Genomic DNA, 17,245 nt, shown 5'->3' on the forward strand with positions numbered 1-17,245 from the left:
TTTTGTTTTCATAGGCTACCTAGCTAAAATGCTTGCTAGCCTTATTTCCTCGCATAGGTAGCAATGAACCAGCTGAGTTAGCTAGCTAGTTAATGTGAGAGTACTAGACTACATATTGAACTTCAATCATCTCAGGCCAGTGGCACAATATATGGATCTATGGTTAGATTGGAATTGCCGTCATAATCATTGGCCTGTAGAGAGAATCAGCATCAAAATCACAAGTCCAAATTCCCATCTCCATCCATGGCTTGGGAAAGGGACGATTTAGCAAGCTACCTACTGCAGGACATCAACACAAGCAGACCAGAAACACACACACTTTTCTGACAGTGAAGTTTTGCTCAGGATGTGATTTGATTGGTGTGAAGCCAAATCCAAACTGGGCTCCCTTGGAGGTGTTTTGCTGAAGCAGTACAACCCACAGTTGAGCTCAGCTCAATGCTGATTGGCTAATTATGTTATACTTTTTTTTAATCAAGGGAGGCCAAATGCTTGTTGACATCAATCAATCAAACGCAACGGCGGCACCAGCATCAGATACACATACTGACACATACTGACACATACTACACATACTGAGACAGAGGGGTGCTGTTTCCCTCGCTCAGAACATTTCTCCGGTGAGATTCAAGACACTTGCGAATTGACGGAAAATTATGAAAACAGAGAGACAAAAGATACATTATTTTATACATATATATTTATTTTTGATTTTGGGGGAAGCCTGTCTTCCCTTGGCATCCATGAATAGACACCACTGAAAACGAGTGCAGAATGTATTACTCTGTGAGAGAGACCAGACGCTGTGCTTCCTGCTTTACAGGACAGGTTCACCTGCCATTATGATCCCCAGGCTGTCCTTAGTCTATAGTTACCTTCCCTTGCAGGACTTGGGGATACGTCCAAAATGCCACCCTAATCCTCTATTATAGTGCACTTCTCCGTTTGGATTCCTAAGTAACCTTAATTACTTCTCCTTGTTGGGCATAGCCGCTGGTTTGACAGACTCAGGCATGACGGAGGTATCAACAAAGTCTGTGGTGATCACCTGAGCCTCTCCCAGCCTGCGGACACACCTGTGGACTGTCTTCAGGACGCCCTGCAGCCGGCGGTCCAGGGCCTGCAGGTGGGGCTCAGCGAGGACCGGCTGCAGTGCGTCTCCTCCCAGGGACTCCCTCATCACGTCACTGAGCCTATAGTGGTCCTGTGAGAGGAGCTGCAGCCGCAGCAACGTGGAACGCTTTATACTGAGAGGTGAAGAGGGGCGGGAGAGGGGGAGAGAGAGTGCGGGAGAGACGGGCAGAGAGTGAGACTTGACTCGACAGTTGCCATGCCAAATGTTTTCAATTAAGGTTCAATATTGGTGTTAGTTAATCTGTATTAGTGACTAGTGTATGCTCTCCATATTTACATGCAGCACTGTGACAGTGGAGCCAGTATGGACATCTCATCATGAGAATGCTTCCCAAACCTGAAACACAGGAAGTGATGTCATCATAAGGCAACGACAAATATTCACTTGTACAATGACTGAAGTTATATAACAACTCTAGTACCCACCCTTTGGCGTTGTCAAAATGAAGAAGGAAACCTTCATCGCCAAACTTAGTGAAGATCTCATAATGGTGCCTGTCCATGTTACCTGGGGAATGAGCCAAGAACAAATGTTCACTCACATAGGACGACAGAGAAAAGTAGAGCACTGCATGGTAATAGGATGTCATATGGGATGAGGACAGGGGTTAATCAGGGGTGATGGGTGGTAGTACGTACCGATGAGGAAGTCAAAGATGGCCATATCTATGATGTTGAGCAGCCTGTTCCCTGAGTTGTAGGGATACAGACGCTTTATGGTGTCACAGTAGAAGGGGTTCACCTCCCACCTGGTAGAGACAGACAGATTATAACAAGATATTATAAGATATTATAACAAGATATGAATGTTCTGTCTGCCATATTGACTTATCATAAATTAACTTTCAAAATGGAAATAAGATGCTCCAAAATGGAAAATGGGTAGAGATATGTAGGTGTCAGGGTTACGGTCTCAGGGTTACGGTCTCAAGGTTAAGGTCTCAGGGTTACGGCCTCAGGGTTAAGGTGTCAGGGTTACGGTATCAGCGTTAAGGTGTCAGGGTTACGGTCTCAGGGTTAAGGTGTCAGGGTTACGGTATCAGCGTTAAGGTGTTAGGGTTACGGTCTCAGGGTTAAGGTGTCAGGGTTACGGTATCAGCGTTAAGGTGTTAGGGTTACGGTCTCAGGGTTACGGCCTCAGGGTTAAGGTGTCAGGGTTACGGTATCAGCGTTAAGGTGTTAGGGTTACGGTCTCAGGGTTACGGTCTCAGGGTTAAGGTGTCAGGGTTACGGTCTCAGGGTTACGGTGTCAGGGTTAAGGTGTCAGGGTTACGGTGTCAGGGTTACAGTCTCAGGGTTAAGATCTCAGGGTTACAGTCTCATTGTTAAGGTCTCAGGGTTAAGGTCTCAGGGTTAAGGTCGGTTAAGGTCTCAGGGTTAAGGTCTCAGGGTTAAGGTCTCAGTGTTACGGTCTCAGGGTTAAGGTGTCAGGGTTACGTTCTCAGGGTTAAGGTCTCACGGTTAAGGTCTCAGGGTTAAGGTCTCAGTGTTACGGTCTCAGGGTTAAGGTCTCAGGGTTACGGTCTCAGGGTTAAGGTGTCAGGGTTACGGTCTCAGGGTTAAGGTGTCAGGGTTACGGTCTCAGGGTTAAGGTGTCAGGGTTACGGTATCAGCGTTAAGGTGTCAGGGTTACGGTCTCAGGGTTACGGTCTCAGGTTTAAGGTGTCAGGGTTAAGGTGTCAGGGTTAAGGTCTCAGGGTTAAGGTGTCAGGGTTACGGTCTCAAGGTTAAGGTCTCAGGGTTAAGGTGTCAGGGTTACGGTCTCAGGGTTACGGTCTCAGGGTTAAGGTGTCAGGGTTAAGGTGTCAGGGTTAAGGTCTCAGGGTTAAAGTGTCAGGGTTACGGTCTCAAGGTTAAGGTCTCAGGGTTAAGGTGTCAGGGTTACGGTGTCAGGGTTAAGGTCTCAGGGTTACCGTCTCAGGGTTAAGGTGTCAGGGTTATGGTCTCAGGGTTATGGTCTCATGGTTAAGGTGTCAGGGTTAAGGTCTCAGGGTTAAGGTGTCAGGGTTACGGTCTCAGTGTTAAGGTCTCAGGGTTATGGTCTCACGGTTAAGGTGTCAGGGTTACTGTGTCAGGGTTAAGGTCTCAGGGTTAAGGTCTCAGGGTTAAGGAGTCAGGGTTACGGTGTCAGGGTTAAGGTCTCAGGGTTAAGGTCTCAGGGTTAAGGAGTCAGGGTTACGGTGTCAGGGTTAAGGTGTCAGGGTTACTGTGTCAGGGTTAAGGTCTCAGGGTTAAGGTCTCAGGGTTACGGTGTCAGGGTTAAGGTCTCAGGGTTACGGTGTCAGGGTTAAGGTCTCAGGGTTACGGTGTCAGGGTTAAGGTCTTAGGGTTAAGGAGTCAGGGTTACGGTGTCAGGGTTAAGGAGTCAGGGTTACTGTGTCAGGGTTAAGGTCTCAGGGTTAAGGAGTCAGGGTTAAGGGTTGTATGCTTACTCCTCCCTGCCAGTGAAGGTGTATGATCGTTTCCAGGGGTTGGGGAGCGAGATACGAGGGGCAATGCTGAGACCGGGGAGGTAGGCTGACATGGAGCCCTCCAGCAGGTCAGGGCTCCCACACACTGCATACTCCGTCTTACACACGTACAGACACTTGGCAAAGAAACATGTGTTGTTTGCTGTTTGAAAGAGAATAGACATAGATATAGATTGGTATAAACCAGCAGTACGCCGATTTCATCATTGTCTTTTAATCATAGACTGATTATTTAAGACCTAGGTTGCAGTGTAATGTCTACCTGAAGGGGTAATGCCTACCTGGAGAGGTAAAGAACACACTCCTTAGGTCCTCGTTATGAGTGGTCAGGAGAATCTCCCCCGTCACGTTCACCAGCCTGCCCACCACCGGCGGTATCCTCCGGAAGTCCAGGATTCTAGAAGAGAGAAAGACAAGAGTTCCATTCTGATGAACACAAATTCATGCATCTTCTACGACTCACAGTTCTAGAAGAAAGAGTTCCATTCTGAACAGAACACACAATATAAAGTCAGATGAACTCCTGCAATCTCTCACCTCAGTTGACACACACAAAGTCACAGGAAATGAATTAAACTTGAATTATTTGTATACATAATAGCAGCTATGTGATTGTCTCTGTTCTCCGCTGTGTAATCTAGCAGGTGTTGACGTGTAGCAACAGCCACTTCCCCCATGGTCATATTGACAGTCTGACAGGCCCGTGTGTCTCAATAACAGTCATCAGTCAGTATCTGAGGCTGGATAAAGAGATGTTATTGAGGTGCTGTCTTGGCTGGCATATCTCACCTGCTGATTGGGTCTGATAATGATAAGGCCTCTGGCACAACACAGAGACAGAGAGATAGAGACAGATACACAGCATAGAGAAACAGTACAGAGACACAGACACAGAGACAGAGAGACACAGAGACAAAGAGACAGATACACAGCACAGAGACACAGACACAGAGACAGAGAGACAAAGAGACAGATACACAGCACAGAGACACAGTACAGAGACACAGAGACAGAGAGACACAGAGACACAGCACAGTGACACAGACACAGACACAGAGACAGAGAGCAAAATACACAGAGACACAGCGACAGAGACACAGAGACAGAGACACAGCACAGAGACCCAGAGACACAGCACACAGAACTATATATTGTGAGGTAAAAATGTATTTAATATGATAACTTAACTTACAGTACCAGTCAAAAGTTTGGACACACTGACTCATTCAAGGGTTTTTCTTTATTTTTTACTATTTTCTACATTGTAGAATAATAGTGAAGACATCAAAACTATGAAATAATACATATGGAATCATATGCCATCCCATCTGGTTTGCACTTAGTGAGACTATAATTCGTTTTTCAACAGGACAATGAACCAAAACACACCTCCAGGCAGTGTAAGGGCTATTTAACCAAGAAGGAGAGTGATGGAGTGCTGCATCAGATGATCTGGCCTCCACAATCACCCAACTTCAACCCAATTGAGATGGTTTGGGATGAGTTGGACTGCAGAGTGAAGGAAAAGCAGCCAACAAGTGCTCAGCATTTGTGGGAACTCCTTCAAGAATGTTGGAAAAGCATTCCAGGTGAAGCTGGTTGAGAGAATGCCAAGGGTGTGCAAAGCTGTCATCAAGGCAATCGGTGGCTACTTTGAAGAATCTCAAATATAAAATATATTTATATTTTTTAACACTTTTTTTGGTTACTACAGGATTCCATGTATTATTTCATAGTTTTGATGTCTTCACTATTATTCTAAAATGTAGAAAATAGTAAAAAAAATAAAGAACAACCCTTGAATGAGTAGGTGTGTCCAAACCTTTGACTGGTACTGTACTTGAGCTTTATTTGTGGTTTTTAGCCTACACCCAGTTACACCCTTCCATGCTGTTGTTTTGTCTCAAGGTATAACAACCCCATTGACTTGCTGTCTTGTTTGATTTTGGGTTGACAAGCTGTGACTCTAATGACTGTATTTGACTGATGACTCACTTGAGTTAATGTGTAGTAACCTGGAGGCATGGAGGTTAGAGAGACTTTACAGTAGACATCCGTAATTACACCTGTGTGTGTGGAAATTAAATGCCTTGCTGGGGAAGGACACATGTCGAAATAGTGGAGAGACCATAATCTCCCAAGTAAACTACCGTTCAGAAACTCAGCGATGTAGGTACAAGTTTCAGGCTTTGTTTGTTGGGAGACCACTTGGAGATACAATATGAGATACAGCATGAGATACAATATGAGATACAGCATGGGATACATCATGAGATACAGCATGAGATACAGCATGAGATACAGCATGAGATACAGCATGAGATAGAGCATGAGATACAGCATGAGATACAGCATGAGATACAGCATGAGATACAGCATGAGATAGAGCATGAGATACAGCATGAGATACAGCATGAGATACAGCATGAGATACAGCATGAGATAGAGTATGAGATACAGCATGAGATACAGCATGAGATACAGCATGAGATACAGCATGAGATACAGCATGAGATAGAACATGAGATAGAACATGAGATAAAGCATGAGATAGAACATGAGGTACAGTATGATATACAGCATGATATAGAAAATTCGATAGAAAATGAGATACAGTATGACATACCGTATGAGATAGAACATGAGATAGAACATTAGATAAAGCATGAGATAAAGCATGAGATAGAACATGAGATACAGTATGAGATAGAACATGAGATAGAACATGAGATAGAACATGAGATACAGTATGAGATAGAACATGAGATACAGTATGAGATAGAACATGAGATAGAACATGATATAAAGCATGAGATAGAACATGAGATACAGTATGAGATAGAACATGAGATAGAACATGATATAAAGCATGAGATAGAACATGAGATACAGTATGAGATAGAACATGAGATAGAACATGATATAAAGCATGAGATAGAACATGAGATACAGTATGAGATAGAACATGAGATAGAACATGATATAAAGCATGAGATAGACAATGAGATACAGTATGAGATAGAACATGAGATACAGTATGAGATACCGTATGAGATACAGCATGAGATACCGTATGAGATAGAACATGAGATAAAGCATGAGATAGAACATGAGATACAGTATGAGATAGAACATGAGATACAGTATGAGATACAGCATGAGATACAGTATGAGATACCGTATGAGATAGAACATGAGATAAAGCATGAGATAGAACATGAGATAAAGCATGAGATAGACAATGAGATACAGTATGAGATAGAACATGAGATACAGTATGAGATACCGTATGAGATACAGCATGAGATACAGTATGAGATAGAACATGAGATACAGTATGAGATAGAACATGAGATAGAACATGATATAAAGCATGAGATAGAACATGAGATACAGTATGAGATAGAACATGAGATACAGTATGAGATAGAACATGAGATAGAACATGATATAAAGCATGAGATAGAACATGAGATACAGTATGAGATAGAACATGAGATAGAACATGATATAAAGCATGAGATAGACAATGAGATACAGTATGAGATAGAACATGAGATACAGTATGAGATACCGTATGAGATACAGCATGAGATACAGTATGAGATAGAACATGAGATACAGTATGAGATACAGCATGAGATACAGTATGAGATACCGTATGAGATAGAACATGAGATACCGTATGAGATACAGCATGAGATACAGCATGAGATACCGTATGAGATAGAACATGAGATACCGTATGAGATACAGCATGAGATACAGCATGAGATACAGTATGAGATACCGTATGAGATAGAACATGAGATAAAGCATGAGATAGAACATGAGATAAAGCATGAGATAGAACATGAGATACAGTATGAGATAGAACATGAGATACAGTATGAGATAGAACATGAGATACAGCATGAGATACAGAATGAGATACAGTATGAGCTATGATATGAGATACCGTATGAGATACAGTATGAGATACAGCATGAGATACAGTATGAGATATAGCATGAGATAGAGTATGAGATACAGAATGAGATACAGTATGAGCTATGATATGATATACAGTATGAGATACAGTATGAGATATGATATGAGACACAGTATGAGATACAGCATGAGATAGAACATCAGATAAAGTAAGAGATACAGTAGGAGATACAGTATGAGAAAGAACATCAGATAAAGTAGGAGATACAGTATGAGATAGAACATGAGATACATTATGAGATACAGTATGAGATACCATATGAGATACAGCATGAGATACAGTATGAGACAGAACATTAGATAAAGTATGAGATACAGCATGAGATAGAACATGAGATGCAGTATGAGATACATAATGGGATACAGTATGAGATAGAACATGAGATACAGCATGAGATAGAACATCAGATAAAGTATGAGATACAGTATGAGATAGAACATTAGATACAGTATGAGATACCGTGTGAGATACCGTATGAGATACAGTATGAGATAGAACATTAGATATAGTATGAGATACCATATGATATAGAACATGAGATGCAGTATGAGATAGAACATGAGATACAGTATAAGATAGAACATGACATACAGCACGAGATACAGTATGAGATAGAAAACAGATAAAGTATGAGATACAGTATGAGATAGAACATGAGATACAGTATGAGATACAGCATGAGATACATTATGAGATACCGTATGAGCTACAGTATGAGATAGAACATTAGATAAAGTATGAGATACCGTATGAGATACAGTATGGGATATAGAATGAGATACAGCATGAGATACAGTATGAGATACAGCAAGAGATACAGTATGAGATACCGTATGAGATACAGTATGAGATACAGCATGAGATACAGTATGAGATACAGCACGAGATACAGTATGAGATACCGTATGAGATACAGTTTGAGATAGAACATTAGATAAAGTATGAGATACAGTATGAGATGCAGCATGAGATAGAACATGAGATACAGTATGAGATACAGCATGAGATACAGTATGAGATACCGTATGAGATACAGTATGAGATAGAACATGAGATACAGCATGAGATACAGCATGAGATACAGAATGAGATACAGTATAAGATACAGTAGGAGATACAGTATGAGATAGAACATGAGATACAGCATGAGATACAGCATCAGCTACAGAATGAGATACAGTATGAGGTAGAACATTAGATACAGCATGAGGTACAGTATGAGATAGAACATGAGATACAGTACGAGATACATCATGACATAGAAAATGAGATACAGTATGAGATACAGCATTAGATACATTATGAGATAGAACATGATACAGTATGAGATACAGTATGAGTTGGAATATGAGATACAGCATGGTACAGTCTCTGACCTCCTGCCTATAGACTCTCTCGTCGTTGTTGGTGATCAGGTCTACCACTGTTAATGATATTGTTGGAGTCGTGCCTGGCCATGCAGTCGTGGGTGAACAGGGAGTACAGGAGGGGACTGAGAACGCACCCCTGGGGGGCTCCAGTGATGAGGATCAACATGGCAGATGTGTTGCTACCTACCCTCACCACCTGGGGGCTGCATGTCAGGAAGTCCAGGATCCAGTTGCAGAGGGAGGTGTTTAGTCCCAGGATCCTTAGCTTAGTGATGAGCTTTGAGGATACTATGGTGCTGAACGCTGAGCTGTAGTCAATTAATAGCATTCTCAAATAAGTGTTCCTTTTGTCCATGTGGGAAAGGGAAGTGTGGAGTGCAATAGAGATTTCATCATCTGTGGATCTGTTTGGGCGGTATGCAAATTGGACTGGGTCTAGGGTTTCTGGGACAATGGTGTTGATGTGAACCATTACCAGCCTTTTAAAGCACTTCATGGCTACGGATGTGAGTGCTATGGGTCTGTAGTCATTTAGGCAGGTTGCCTTCGTGTTCTTGGGCACAGGGGCTATGGTGATCTGCTTGAAACATGTTGGTATTACAGACTCAATCAGGGACATGTTTAAAATGTCAGTGAAGACACCTGCCAGTTGGTCAGCACATGCCCGGAGCACACTTCCTGATAATCCGTCTGGACCCAGAAGCCTTGTGTATGTTGACCTGTTTAAAGGTCTTACTCACGTCGGCTACGGAGAGCGTGATCACAGTTTTCCGGAACAGCTGATGCTCTCATGCATGCCTCAGTGATGCTTGCCTTGAAGCGAGCATAGAAGTGATTTAGCTCGTCTGGTAGGCTTGTGTCACTGGGCAGCTCGCGGCTGTGCTTCCCTTTGTAGTCTGTAATAGTTTGCAAGCCCTGCCACATAAGACGACCGATGGAGCCGGTGTAGTATGACTCAATCTTAGCCCTGTATTGACGCTTTACCTGTTTGATGGTTCGTTGCAGGGAATAGCAGGATTTCTTGTAAGCTTCCGGGTTAGAGTCCCGCACCTTGAAAGCGGCAGCTCTGCCCTTTAGCTCAGTGCGAATGTTGCCTGTAATCCATAGCTTCTGGTTGGGGTATGTACAGTGCCTTGCGAAAGTATTCGACCCCCTTGAACTTTGCAACCTTTTGCCACATTTCAGGCATCAAATATGAAGATATAAAACTGTATTTTTTTGTGAAGAATCAACAACAAGTGGGACACAATCATGAAGTGGAACAACATTTACTGGATATTTCAAACTTTTTTAACATATCAAAAACTGAAAAATTGGGTGTGCAAAATTATTCAGCCCCCTTAAGTTAATACTTTGTAGCGCCACCTTTTGCTGCGATTACAGCTGTAAGTCGCTTGGGGTATGTCTCTATCCGTTTTGCACATCGAGAGACAGAATTTTTTTCCCATTCCTCCTTGCAAAACAGCTCGAGCTCAGTGAGGTTGGTTGGAGAGCATTTGTGAACAGCAGTTTTCATTTCTTTCCACAGATTATTGATTGGATTCATGTCTGTACTTTGACTTGGCCATTCTAACACCTGGATATGTTTATTTTTGAACCATTCCATTGTAGATTTTGCTTTATGTTTTGGATCATTTTCTTGTTGGAAGACAAATCTCCGTCCCAGTCTCAGGTCTTTTGCAGACTCCATCAGGCTTTCTTCCAGAATGGTCCTGTATTTGGATCCATCCATCTTCCCATCAATTTTAACCATCTTCCCTGTCCCTGCTGAAGAAAAGCAGGCCCAAACCATAATGCTGCCACCACCATGTTTGACAGTGGGGATGGTGTGTTCAGGGTGATGGGCTGTGTTGCTTTTACGCCAAACATAACGTTTTGCATTGTTGCCAAAAAGTTCAATTTTGGTTTCATCTGACCAGAGCACCTTCTTCCACATGTTTGGTGTGTCTCCCAGGTGGCTTGTGGCAAACTTTAAACAACACTTTTTATGGATATCTTTAAGAAATGGCTTTCTTCTTGCCACTCTTCCATAAAGGCCAGATTTGTGCAATATACGACTGATTGTTGTCCTATGGACAGAGTCTCCCACCTCAGCTGTAGATCTCTGCAGTTCATCCAGAGTGATCATGGGCCTCTTGGCTGCATCTCTGATCAGTCTTCTCCTTGTATGAGCTGAAAGTTTAGATGGACGGCCAGGTCTTGGTAGATTTGCAGTGGTCTGATACTCCTTCCATTTCAATATTATCGCTTGCACAGTGCTCCTTGGGATGTTTAAAGCTTGGGAAATCTTTTTGTATCCAAATCCGGCTTTAAATTTCTTCACAACAGTATCTCGGACCTGCCTGGTGTGTTCCTTGTTCTTCATGATGCTCTCTGCGCTTTTAACGGACCTCTGAGACTATCACAGTGCAGGTGCATTTATACGGAGACTTGATTACACACAGGTGGATTGTATGTATCATCATTAGTCATTTAGGTCAACATTGGATCATTCAGAGATCCTCACTGAACTTCTGGAGAGAGTTTGCTGCACTGAAAGTAAAGGGGCTGAATAATTTTGCACGCACAATTTTTCAGTTTTTGATTTGTTAAAAAAGTTTGAAATATCCAATAAATGTCGTTCCACTTCGTGATTGTGTCCCACTTGTTGTTGATTCTTCACAAAAAAATACAGTTTTATATCTTTATGTTTGAAGCCTGAAATGTGTCAAAAGGTCGCAAAGTTCAAGGGGGCCGAATACTTTCGCAAGGCACTGTACGTACAGTCCCTGTGGGGATGACGTCTTCGATGCACTTATTGATAATGCCAATGACTGATGTGGTGTACTCCTCAATACAATCGGAAGAATCCCGGAACATGTTCCAGTCTGTGATAGCAAAACAGTCCTGTAGTTTAATATCTGCTTCTTCTGACCACTTTTTTATAGACTGAGTCACTGGTGCTTTCTGCTTTAATTTTTGCTTGTAAGAGTGAATCAGGAGGAAAGAGTTGTGGTCGGATTTAACCACATGGAGGGCGAGGGAGAGCTTTGTATGCGTCTCTGTATGTGTTGCACATTTAACATGTTGATAAAAATTTGGTAGAACTGCTTAAGTTTCCCTGCATTAAAGTTTACAGCTTATTTCCTTATACAGCTGACTGAGTACGGTCTTAGTGCAAGCATCTGTCTATGGTGGTAAATAAACAGCCACAAAAAGTATATCTTAAAACTCTATAGACAAGTAGTGTGGCCTGCAATTTATCACAATATACAATACTTCAGGCGAGCAAAATCTAGACACTTCCTTAGATTTCGTGCACCAGCTGTTGTTTACAAATATGCACAGACCCCGTCCCCTGTCCCCTGTCTTACCAGAGTGTGCTGTTCTATCTTGCTGGTGCAGCGTATTTCCCGCTAGCTGAACATGCATGTCGTCATTCAGCCACGATTCCGTGAAACATAGGATATTACCATTTTTGATGTCCTGTTGATAGGATATTCATGATCATACCTCTTCTAATTTATTGTCCAATGATTGCACGTTGGCGAGTAATATTGACGGTAACGGCAGCTTTCCCACTCGCCTTCTGTGGGTCCTGATGAGGCATCCGGCTCTGTGTCCTCTGTACCTGCGTTTCTTCCTCTTGCAAATAATGGGGATGTTGGCCTTGTCGGGTGTTTGGAGAACATCCTGTGCGTCTTGCTTGTTGAAGAAAAAATCATTGTCTAGTCTGAGGTGAGTATTCGCTGTCCTGATATCCAGAAGCTCTTTGTCTAATCCGAGATGAGTGATCGCTGTCCTGATATCCAGAAGCTCTTTGTCTAGTCTGAGGTGAGTGATCACTGTCCTGATATCCAGAAGCTCTTTGTCTAGTCTGAGGTGAGTGATCGCTGTCCTGATATACAGAAGCTCTTTGTCTAATCCGAGGTGAGTGATCATTGTCCTGATATCCAGAAGCTCTTTGTCTAGTCTGAGGTGAGTGATCGCTGTCCTGATATCCAGAAGCTCTTTGTCTAGTCTGAGGTGAGTGATAGCTGTCCTGATATACAGAAGCTCTTTGTCTAGTCTGAGGTGAGTATTCGCTGTCCTGATATCCAGAAGCTCTTTGTCTAATCCAAGATGAGTGATCGCTGTCCTGATATCCAGGAGCTCTTTGTCTAGTCTGAGGTGAGTGATCGCTGTCCTGATATCCAGAACCTCTTTGTCTAGTCTGAGGTGAGTGATCGCTGTCCTGATATACAGAAGCTCTTCGTCTAATCCGAGGTGAGTGATCACTGTCCTGATATCCAGAAGCTCTTTGTCTAGTCTGAGGTGAGTGATCGCTGTCCTGATATCCAGAAGCTCTTTGTCTAGTCTGAGGTGAGTGATCGCTGTCCTGATATACAGAAGCTCTTTGTCTAATCCGAGGTGAGTATTCGCTGTCCTGATATCCAGAAGCTCTTTGTCTAATCCGAGATGAGTGATCGCTGTCCTGATATCCAGAAGCTCTTTGTCTAGTCTGAGGTGAGTGATCACTGTCCTGATATCCAGAAGCTCTTTGTCTAGTCTGAGGTGAGTGATCGCTGTCCTGATATCCAGAAGCTCTTTGTCTAGTCTGAGGTGAGTGATCGCTGTCCTGATATACAGAAGCTCTTTGTCTAATCCGAGGTGAGTGATCACTGTCCTGATATCCAGAAGCTCTTTGTCTAGTCTGAGGTGAGTGATCGCTGTCCTGATATCCAGTAGCTCTTTGTCTAGTCTGAGGTGAGTGATCGCTGTCCTGATATACAGAAGTTCTTTGTCTAATCCGAGGTGAGTGATCACTGTCCTTATATCCAGAAGCTCTTTGTCTAGTCTGAGGTGAGTGATCGCTGTCCTGATATCCAGAAGCTCTTTGTCTAGTCTGAGGTGAGTGATCGCTGTCCTGATATCCAGAAGCTCTTTGTCTAGTCTGAGGTGAGTGATCGCTGTCCTGATATACAGAAGCTCTTTGTCTAATCCGAGGTGAGTGATCACTGTCCTGATATCCAGAAGCTCTTTGTCTAGTCTGAGGTGAGTGATCGCTGTCCTGATATCCAGAAGCTCTTTGTCTAGTCTGAGGTGAGTGATCGCTGTCCTGATATACAGAAGCTCTTTGTCTAATCCGAGGTGAGTATTCGCTGTCCTGATATCCAGAAGCTCTTTGTCTAATCCGAGATGAGTGATTGCTGTCCTGATATCCAGAAGCTCTTTGTCTAGTCTGAGGTGAGTGATCACTGTCCTGATATCCAGAAGCTCTTTGTCTAGTCTGAGGTGAGTGATCGCTGTCCTGATATCCAGAAGCTCTTTGTCTAGTCTGAGGTGAGTGATCGCTGTCCTGATATACAGAAGCTCTTTGTCTAATCCGAGGTGAGTGATCACTGTCCTGATATCCAGAAGCTCTTTGTCTAGTCTGAGGTGAGTGATCGCTGTCCTGATATCCAGTAGCTCTTTGTCTAGTCTGAGGTGAGTGATCGCTGTCCTGATATACAGAAGTTCTTTGTCTAGTCTGAGGTGAGTATTCGCTGTCCTGATATCCAGAAGCTCTTTGTCTAATCCGAGATGAGTGATCGCTGTCCTGATATCCAGAAGCTCTTTGTCTAGTCTGAGGTGAGTGATCACTGTCCTGATATCCAGAAGCTCTTTGTCTAGTCTGAGGTGAGTGATCGCTGTCCTGATATCCAGAACCTCTTTGTCTAGTCTGAGGTGAGTGATCGCTGTCCTGATATCCAGAAGCTCTTTGTCTAGTCTGAGGTGAGTGATCGCTGTCCTGATATCCAGTAGCTCTTTGTCTAGTCTGAGGTGAGTGATCGCTGTCCTGATATACAGAAGTTCTTTGTCTAATCTGAGGTGAGTGATCACTGTCCTGATATCCAGAAGCTCTTTGTCTAGTCTGAGGTGAGTGATCGCTGTCCTGATATCCAGAAGCTCTTTGTCTAGTCTGAGGTGAGTGATCGCTGTCCTGATATACAGAAGCTCTTTGTCTAATCCGAGGTGAGTGATCATTGTCCTGATATCCAGAAGCTCTTTGTCTAGTCTGAGGTGAGTGATCGCTGTCCTGATATCCAGAAGCTCTTTGTCTAGTCTGAGGTGAGTGATCGCTGTCCTGATATACAGAAGCTCTTTGTCTAGTCTGAGGTGAGTATTCGCTGTCCTGATATCCAGAAGCTCTTTGTCTAATCCAAGATGAGTGATCGCTGTCCTGATATCCAGAAGCTCTTTGTCTAGTCTGAGGTGAGTGATCACTGTCCTGATATCCAGAAGCTCTTTGTCTAGTCTGAGGTGAGTGATCGCTGTCCTGATATCCAGAAGCTCTTTGTCTAGTCTGAGGTGAGTGATCGCTGTCCTGATATACAGAAGCTCTTTGTCTAATCCGAGGTGAGTGATCACTGTCCTGATATCCAGAAGCTCTTTGTCTAGTCTGAGGTGAGTGATTGCTGTCCTGATATACAGAAGATCTTTGTCTAATCCGAGGTGAGTGATCACTGTCCTGATATACAGAAGCTCTTTGTCTAATCCAAGGTGAGTGATCTCTGTCTTGATATACAGAAGCTCTTTGTCTAATCCGAGGTGAGTGATCGCTGTCCTGATATACAGAAGCTCTTTGTCTAATCCGAGGTGAGTGATCGCTGTCCTGATATACAGATGCTCTTTGTCTAATCCGAGGTGAGTGATCGCTGTCCTGATATACAGAAGCTCTTTGTCTAATCCGAGGTGAGTGATCGCTGTCCTGATATACAGAAGCTCTTTGTCTAATCCGAGGTGAGTGATCACTGTCCTGATATCCAGTAGCTCTTTGTCTAGTCTGAGGTGAGTGATCGCTGTCCTGATATCCAGTAGCTCTTTGTCTAGTCTGAGGTGAGTGATCGCTGTCCTGATATACAGAAGTTCTTTGTCTAGTCTGAGGTGAGTATTCGCTGTCCTGATATCCAGAAGCTCTTTGTCTAATCCGAGATGAGTGATCGCTGTCCTGATATCCAGAAGCTCTTTGTCTAGTCTGAGGTGAGTGATCACTGTCCTGATATCCAGAAGCTCTTTGTCTAGTCTGAGGTGAGTGATCGCTGTCCTGATATCCAGAAGCTCTTTGTCTAGTCTGAGGTGAGTGATCGCTGTCCTGATATCCAGAAGCTCTTTGTCTAGTCTGAGGTGAGTGATCGCTGTCCTGATATCCAGTAGCTCTTTGTCTAGTCTGAGGTGAGTGATCGCTGTCCTGATATACAGAAGTTCTTTGTCTAATCTGAGGTGAGTGATCACTGTCCTGATATCCAGAAGCTCTTTGTCTAGTCTGAGGTGAGTGATCGCTGTCCTGATATCCAGAAGCTCTTTGTCTAGTCTGAGGTGAGTGATCGCTGTCCTGATATACAGAAGCTCTTTGTCTAATCCGAGGTGAGTGATCATTGTCCTGATATCCAGAAGCTCTTTGTCTAGTCTGAGGTGAGTGATCGCTGTCCTGATATCCAGAAGCTCTTTGTCTAGTCTGAGGTGAGTGATCGCTGTCCTGATATACAGAAGCTCTTTGTCTAGTCTGAGGTGAGTATTCGCTGTCCTGATATCCAGAAGCTCTTTGTCTAATCCAAGATGAGTGATCGCTGTCCTGATATCCAGAAGCTCTTTGTCTAGTCTGAGGTGAGTGATCACTGTCCTGATATCCAGAAGCTCTTTGTCTAGTCTGAGGTGAGTGATCGCTGTCCTGATATCCAGAAGCTCTTTGTCTAGTCTGAGGTGAGTGATCGCTGTCCTGATATACAGAAGCTCTTTGTCTAATCCGAGGTGAGTGATCACTGTCCTGATATCCAGAAGCTCTTTGTCTAGTCTGAGGTGAGTGATTGCTGTCCTGATATACAGAAGATCTTTGTCTAATCCGAGGTGAGTGATCACTGTCCTGATATACAGAAGCTCTTTGTCTAATCCAAGGTGAGTGATCTCTGTCTTGATATACAGAAGCTCTTTGTCTAATCCGAGGTGAGTGATCACTGTCCTGATATATAGAAGCTCTTTGTCTAATCCGAGGTGAGTGATCGCTGTCCTGATATACAGATGCTCTTTGTCTAATCCGAGGTGAGTGATCGCTGTCCTGATATACAGAAGCTCTTTGTCTAATCCGAGGTGAGTGATCGCTGTCCTGATATACAGAAGCTCTTTGTCTAATCCGAGGTGAGTATTCACTGTCCTGATATACAGAAGCTCTTTGTCTAATCCGAGGTGAGTGATCACTGTCCTGATATACAGAAGCTCTTTGTCTAATCCGAGGTGAGTGATCACTGTCCTGATATCCAGAAGCTCTTTGTCTAATCCGA

At 43.4% G+C, this 17,245-nt stretch overlaps 1 protein-coding gene across 1 annotated transcript in view; it reads right to left on the minus strand.

Annotated features, from left to right (window-relative positions):
• Nucleotides 1-683: 683 nt before the first annotated feature.
• Nucleotides 684-17,245, minus strand: part of LOC124038572 (pseudokinase FAM20A-like) — a 47,496-nt gene continuing 30,934 nt past the window's right edge. Inside the window, exons 6-11 of the mRNA XM_046354611.1 lie at nucleotides 3,890-4,005; nucleotides 3,570-3,750; nucleotides 1,777-1,886; nucleotides 1,564-1,645; nucleotides 1,415-1,474; nucleotides 684-1,250 (exon numbers count right to left, since the gene is read on the minus strand). Coding sequence (XP_046210567.1) covers nucleotides 971-1,250; nucleotides 1,415-1,474; nucleotides 1,564-1,645; nucleotides 1,777-1,886; nucleotides 3,570-3,750; nucleotides 3,890-4,005 — 829 coding nt within the window. The 3' untranslated portion in view covers nucleotides 684-970. The remainder of the gene's footprint in view (nucleotides 1,251-1,414; nucleotides 1,475-1,563; nucleotides 1,646-1,776; nucleotides 1,887-3,569; nucleotides 3,751-3,889; nucleotides 4,006-17,245) is intronic.

Source organism: Oncorhynchus gorbuscha, linkage group LG06 (genome assembly GCF_021184085.1).
Source record: "Oncorhynchus gorbuscha isolate QuinsamMale2020 ecotype Even-year linkage group LG06, OgorEven_v1.0, whole genome shotgun sequence".
NCBI classification, from domain to species: domain Eukaryota; kingdom Metazoa; phylum Chordata; class Actinopteri; order Salmoniformes; family Salmonidae; genus Oncorhynchus; species Oncorhynchus gorbuscha.